At 40.3% G+C, this 7,158-nt stretch overlaps 1 protein-coding gene across 1 annotated transcript in view; it reads left to right on the top strand.

Moving 5' to 3' along the window:
- The window catches only part of MAEL (maelstrom spermatogenic transposon silencer), a 15,822-nt gene that overhangs the window by 3,798 nt on the left and 4,866 nt on the right, over positions 1–7,158 (top strand). The window contains exons 2-6 of the mRNA XM_009323947.1: positions 690–776; positions 2,958–3,060; positions 5,040–5,195; positions 5,718–5,759; positions 6,650–6,777. Of these exons, the coding sequence (XP_009322222.1) occupies positions 690–776; positions 2,958–3,060; positions 5,040–5,195; positions 5,718–5,759; positions 6,650–6,777 (516 nt within the window). The remainder of the gene's footprint in view (positions 1–689; positions 777–2,957; positions 3,061–5,039; positions 5,196–5,717; positions 5,760–6,649; positions 6,778–7,158) is intronic.

Here is a 7,158-nt window from a genome sequence, read left to right as displayed (position 1 = left end):
CAGATACCGCGCGCCGCTCAGGCCTCCTGGGGGGGGCAACGGCCTGGGTGAAGGCAGCTTAATGGCGGCGGAGGGCGGGGGGAGGTCTGCGGCGCGGTCCTGCCCCAGCCGCAGTGGGTTTCACAGCAGCTCACCTGCCTCTTGCTAGTGGGGAACTAGCACCCATCGGGTGGATCTGTGTGGTGCCCCTATGCAGGTTGCGTGGGGGACAAAATGTCAGTGTGACCTTTCTTGGAGGGTAAACTAGCTGATGGCTCAGCAGCCCTATGTCTAGCCGTTCAAATACGTGGCCTCAGCTGGCTCTAGCTGAGAAGCACGAGCTGTGCTGTCCTCCCCTCAGCTGTGGGGAGCTGCTTTGGCTTGCGTGCAATGGGTAGTGGCATCCCTGGCTGGCAAGAGAAGTTTCAGAAGACCTCTTGTTTGCAGTGGGGCAGTGCTAGTTGGCCCTCATCTGAAGATGCTCCAAAAGCACGTGCTTGCTAGGTGTCTTGAATCAAAGCTTATGACTTCATTAAGGAGAAAGCTACTGGAAATGTTTGAGTCAGTGTTAGCAGTTGGCAGTCCTTGCTAAGCATTGATAATGTCCTTTGGAAAAGCACAATTAATTTCTTACACCGAGTTTGTTGGTTTATGGGACTACTAGAAGGAAGCAGTAAAAACTTTTTTTTAACAGTTTGCTTTCCTTCAAGTTGCTGACTAAGGAAGAAAAGATGGCATATACAGAGAAGGCTCGTAAGTGGAATGAAAAGAAACGCTCTCAGAAGACAGTGAAAGAGGTAAATGCTGAGAAAGGAACACCCTTCGATGTAGCTAAATAAGAGGGGGAGTAAGTGGTGTTGGGGTTTGGTCAGCTATGACGCTATGGAAGATCACCTGCTCTCCATAGCCTCCATCCTCTAGAGGTTATGGTTGCTGTAGTAGTCCGTACCATTATGAAGGTTATGCAGAAAATTGTGCTGGTTTGAATTGAAGGCGAGATACTCTATACCATTTTAAACCAGCACAGCTTGTTCCTTTGGGCTCTTTTACCAAGTATAATGTAGTTCTCTAACAACTTAGTTTTCTGTTTAACAGTATTTTGCAGTGACTGACTTAAAATGGTTTTTTTTTATTTATAATACTGTAGATTGGTATGACTGCTGGTCATAGGTTCACATTGCTTTTACTTCGTGGATGTCCTTAATTTAGGTGGTTCTTATCTGACACCCTGAAACCACATCTTATACACAGCTGATTTGGTATTTTCTAGTGGCTGTGTGGAGGACCAGGTCAATGAAGTGTTGCAACCTACACACAAAAGGAATAACTATACCTTGCCATTATTTTTAGATTGGTTTAATTATGGAGAGAATAGTAATGCTATGGTGGAGAACAAAATCCCACAATGTAGAAGTAAGCAGTTATGTTAAGCTGAATGTGGTTGTGGTCAGAAATAGTGCTAAACAGATCCCTTCTACTATTTACTGTCTTGAAAAGGGGGGGGAGGGGGTGTCCCTTTTTTTTTTTTCCTCCTTCTGTCTGTCTCTTTCCCCCTCCCAGCAGTTCCCTGAAGCATAGTTTGCTTTGGAGTTTGAGTTATGTGAGGTGTCAGAAAGCTTATTTTATTCCAGTCTTGGTTGGCAGTGTAAAAACTTGTGTGTCAAAGCAAAGAGCCTGACTGAGTAAATGGGTAATACTGCATTTACTACTTCATCCCATATTACTAGATACTGACTATGAACTGCAAATTACTGGTGAGGGTAAATTTTAGGACTTTAAACCACTTAAATGATGCTAGAGAGAATGACAGGATGATCATAGTTTGGAGTAACTGGTAAATCTGGATTAGTTAATTTAGTCAATCTAGACTAGTAGGGAGATGTTAGGCAATGTTTTCTCATTTTGGGGACCTGCCTGTATGGGAAAGAGCTGTTTAGAGCGTGATCATCATTGTGTTATTTAGCAGGCTAGGGGTATGTAATTAATGAAGCTCCATTTTCATATATAATGGAGAGCTACATTAGATGGCAACTAAGTCATAAATGGAGGCTTCTGTATTTCCTTCCACAAGCGGTAGCATTTTAGAAAGCTATAATCGGGGAAAGGAATAATTGCTTTACCACAATAAAGATCATCATCCTTATTGCCTGTCAGTGGAAATAGGGAAGTGTGTATGTATGAGATTGTATGTGATTTCAATTTATTAATCATACCCCTGTACGCAGACAGCCACACTTAATGTGTGTAGTGAAAGGTCTTGGTCATCTTTTGGAGATGACCTAAGCTTACTTGGATGGGACTAATTCCTCATTTTATTTTAAATAGTTCAAACTGATAATGATCTTTAGCTAAGATGGTCATCTGGAATTAGTGTACCTGGATGTGGATGTTATTCCCAGTTTGGGTCTTGAATGATTGAATTGTGTAAGCCTGACAGGTTTCTCTTCCTGTCCTGTTAAAAGCTTATTGTTCATGCATGGATTTGCATGCTTAATGGGCATATGCGCCCCTCTTACTTGCTCTGTGCCAGAGCAATCTGATGACTTCCTTGAGGCTTTATCAGCTTTTCATGAATTCCATTCCTAGTCAAAGGCAACTAACGCACGTGCCAAACTCTTTCATAAAGTTCATGGAAAAAGTTTTGAAATTCCAATTTGAAAAGTTCCTCACCTGTGACAAGTGGTTGAACCTTACAAATTTTTTTTTTTTTAATTATATTTTGTAAATTTAGCTGTAGTTCTTCTAAGTTGTAGTGAGTTGACGAAGGTACTAAGATACCTATCTCTTTTTGTTAGAAGAGAAATCTTGCCTTCCGGGTCTGCAAGTACACAGGCACTTGTATATAAACTGCAGACTTGTTCCACCTAACCATAACTGTTAGTGGACATCGTATGTTCCTCTAATACAGTGAGGTGAAGGACTTATTGGGGGTTAGTAGACTCTTTTGATTTTTTTTTTAACTTTCTCATCTTTTCCAGACGTGTAATCTGGCTCATCCAGTTCGTCCTTGTCTGACCACAAAGATGCCCAGTGTTACTTCTCTTCCAGATGTCTCTGCTACGTCTTGGAAGAATGATCAGGGTATAGTAGTCTTAAAAAATTGATCCTAGTAGATAAAAGCTTGCCCTTTATAAATATTCTCAATGGTACCTATGCAAAGGCTGTTTATGTTTTGCTAATAGGCATCTGTGTCAACTGTTTCTTTGTTTTAAACTAATGGTCTACTGCTGTGAAAAGGTCTCTTGTAGTATAGAGGTAAGTCAGTGCAAATGTCCCGTGTCCCTCCCCCCAATAATTCTATTCTCTGTTTCTTAGCTTGATGGGAGTGTAGCCACTAATAGTTTCTTTACAATTATTTCAAGGTTTTTAAGAAAAAGGTAATTCATCAACTCCTACATTTATGATTTACAAGGCCTAATCCAAGTTCAGCATAAAAGAATACTTTTACCGATTTTAAAGGGTGAAGAGTTGTTAGATATCAAAGTTCAAAATTCGTATGGTAGAGGTGTTAAATAAAACAATGACCTGGCCTCTTTGGGAGAATAAAAGAGGGGATATGTACTTTGTCAGTGCTTTTACAATGTCCTGGTCTGCTTCTTTATTGAAAGAACTCTTGAAAACGAAACCTTTCTTATCTGTACCCCCTCTTCAAAAGCATGTTTTGTTTAGAACTGAGTAATGAACACATCTGTAATCTTTTCTCCGTGAATACTACATTATTCTGAAAAATGATAAATGGTAATGCTTACAAGATAAGTTAAGCAACTAGTTAATATAAGCTGTATTTGCTGTGTGGTTAAGTTTCAGCTCAAGCCTTTTACCTAACAAGTCTCTCGAACTATTTTCATGTTGTCATGGTTATAGAGGGGCAGGAAAGGATAGCTCCATAAAAAGTGTAATACCTGTTAGCATCCTCGCTGCCAGAGGTCATGCTCCCCTGTCATTGTGATGCAGATTTGATCAGGTTGATCATGGTGGCTTGAGCTGACACAATTGATCTTTAAACTGAATGAGAAGGATAATGATAAGGGATAACTGAGATGCATTTTATGATGCTGCTCCTTAATATTGCTCAGTAAAAGTCCTGTATGGTTCCCTGTAGCTGTATCCATTTTTTCATAAGGAAAGCAGTTCAAACTCAGGTAGGAGAGGTATCTTTCCTATGACCCCGCGGCTTGTAGAGTTTAAGACCCGTGTAAGAGAGCACCAGCATTCAAGCTTAGGACAACTGGTGTTGTATGCCGGACTTTATGGCATTTAGCATCATTTCTGTGTAAAAACAGTTATACATCTCTATTATTTAGTAGAACAAGAAGGATTTTTTCATGAGGGGCAGTACTTAAGGGTAAGGATTAAGCTACCTTAAACTTCAGTGAGAACGTTATGTGACCTTCACGAAGGGAAGGATTAAGGTGTATTGTGAAATATTTTTCAAAGTTGCATACTTTTTAGATTAGTAAACGACAAATTTATTTCTTAACATTTGCCTTGGGTATTCTTGCCACCTTCTTTGGAAGCTCATTTAGCAGAGGAGAAGCGATCCTTTTAATTAGCAGACTCCTCATCTCCTCTTACCCCAGAAGATTATTACCAGCTCATTTAACTTGTGTAAGTTACTGAATTGAGCTTGTGAGACTGCTTTGCAATTACTAATTTTTTTTTTTCTAACCTTATTTTCCTAAAGGGTGAAGAGACCTATCATAAAAAGCAATAGTAGTTCCTGTTGGATTCCAGGCCTCTTAAACCCCAAACTCACAAGAGTGTTGATTTTATTTTTTTTAATTGCTTTTATTTTGGGTTTTTTTACCCTGATCTCTACACACGGTAGTATCTGTTGAAGGTGAACCAGGACTACTGATATGCCTGACTCTTGCATAAGTATTAGTTACCTCATCATCTCAGATGCAGAGAAGGATCTGTGTGTTTTACCTGGTCATTACCCTACTTCACTCACTCATATGATAAAGCGCACCGAAGCTTTCACTGGATGAGGTGAGGCCAGGGTGGCATGCTGTAACCTCTGATAGCTCTTCTGAAAAAAATTTTTTTTTTTCTTTCAGCTGTGGTCGCAGACGTATTCTACTTCCTGAACATTTACAGCCATGGCAAGCTGCCATCCCACTGTGAACAGCGCTTCCTTCCTTGCGAGATTGGGTGTGTCAAGTACTCCCTACAGGATGGCATAATGGCTGATTTCCATCACTTCATAGATCCAGGTGAGTTCCAAGGAAGGGAGACAAGTAGTTCATCTTGCTTTGGGGTTAGAGGGAGGCTTTCTAGTGTCACTTACTGCTGCCCGGATTAGAATTCTGGTATTAAGACAGGTTTATTTCTTTGACTATAAGTGGTTTGACTTCTTAAAATATCGGAACAGTGCTGATTGTTTCTGAAGAGACGGACTTAAGTGTCAGAACTGCGTGAAGCTTCGAAGAGCATAGAATAAATCCAGGAGGACCTTCAGATGTTTGTGTTCTATATTTCATGCCAATGAATGTTTGTCTTGGTTGGACCTAAACATGCACACGCTATACAATATGCTTTTGTTTTTTTAAAATACATATAACTAAAAGTAACTTTTTCAAAAATAGTTGTGGCACTTGTACAAGGCCGCAAGGGAAGATGAAGCTGTTCATTTCTGTACCTGAAACTGTGGTGTATAGTTGAGAGTTAAGGATCTGTCATTGTGGATGTTGGATGATGATTGTTCTTTTTCTCCCATCTCCCTTGCTCTTCTGCAGAAGTACCACCACGTGGTTTTCGGTACCACTGCCAGGCTGCTAGTGAGTATCAGTGAGGAAAGAGAATGGTATGCAGAGGTGTACAGTTTTAGACTCAGCTTATATGATCCGTATCCAAATGTTTTGTAAGTCTACGGTTTCTCCTTCTGGGAACTTGTCAAGTTTCGAAGAGAAAGGAGTGACAGAGCAGCTTGTCGCAGTCACCTTTTATATGTTTCTTGTACCCACAAATGGCAGAGCACTTCACCCAAAATGGTTTTGTCAATGGCAGAGTTATTTGTATTGTCTTCCTATTTTAATTCAGTAATAACTGCAGTATGTTCTTCTTAAATGGGCCAACTTTTTATGGCTTTAAATGCTTTCAAGCCCATCTGAGCAGAGTGTCCTTCCCTTGTGGTCCTTGTGTATATCTTCAGCATGAAGTGCTAATTCATAATAGGGTAACTCAAAGATACTAGTTTGTATTTAAAAGTTGTGTTTTGCAGCTTTACATATATCGACAAAGTTAAAGTATTTATACCGTTATTGTCTCTGGTTTAGCCTGCCTTGTTTCCCTTGTGACTCAAGTAATGTTTATAGATTCCAGTTTGTTTCTATTAGGACACTTCCTCCCCTTGTGTACGGAGGGAACAAACTTGGCCCGTGTTTTGCTATGTCAAATACTTAGATAATGGCCTTTTAAAAGGGGTAAGTGTGTGTGTGTGTGTTTGCATGTTTGCTCACAGCCCAGACCCGCCAGCCTTCTGCTGAAGGAAGCAAGGTTTTGATAGCTTAATTACCAATGCTCTCTGTAGAGAAGAGATGTGTGTGTTTGTGTGTATACATATATGTATATAAAAAGATACAAAGGAGGGGGGGTACTGTATCATTTAAGGAAACAGGACTTCTCATAACTTGGGGGTTTTTTTTCTGCCCCGCCCCCCCTTCATTAGGTGATGCTACTCATAAGATCCCTGTTTCTGGATTTCATCTTTCACGTACCTGTTACGCAGTTGTCTTACGGGAACTTCTTGAGTTTGTCCAGCCAGCCACCGGTGTTCGGCCTCACTTTTACTGCAGGGTATGGTCAAGGTCAAAGTAAGATGCTCTAAATCAAAACCTCTAGTTTCACTTCTGTTGGATGACTAAGGAGATACTTCACTCTAAAACCTAATCAGTGTGTAAATGAGTGGGAAAAGGCACTCTTTTCCAAAGTTTCCCAGTTCCATGCAGGAAGAAATGGCCCCTAGAAGCTAACCTTTTCATAAAGCAGAGACCTAATTTTCTGCCTTCTTATTTTCAACCTGCACTTCTGACTCTAGTCTACTGATGAACATTTCACTTGGTCTCTGACATTGTTTTGACTTAGGTTAAGGGCTTTTAAGATTGACTTAAATTGATTGTGCTGAATAATAGTCACACAGTCCTGCTTTTCTAAGGAATGTTTTTACATTTTTATGAC

This window comes from Pygoscelis adeliae, unplaced genomic scaffold (assembly GCF_000699105.1).
Source record: "Pygoscelis adeliae isolate BGI_AS28 unplaced genomic scaffold, ASM69910v1 Scaffold124, whole genome shotgun sequence".
NCBI lineage: Eukaryota > Metazoa > Chordata > Aves > Sphenisciformes > Spheniscidae > Pygoscelis > Pygoscelis adeliae.
This window is presented reverse-complemented; position numbering and strand designations above follow the sequence as displayed.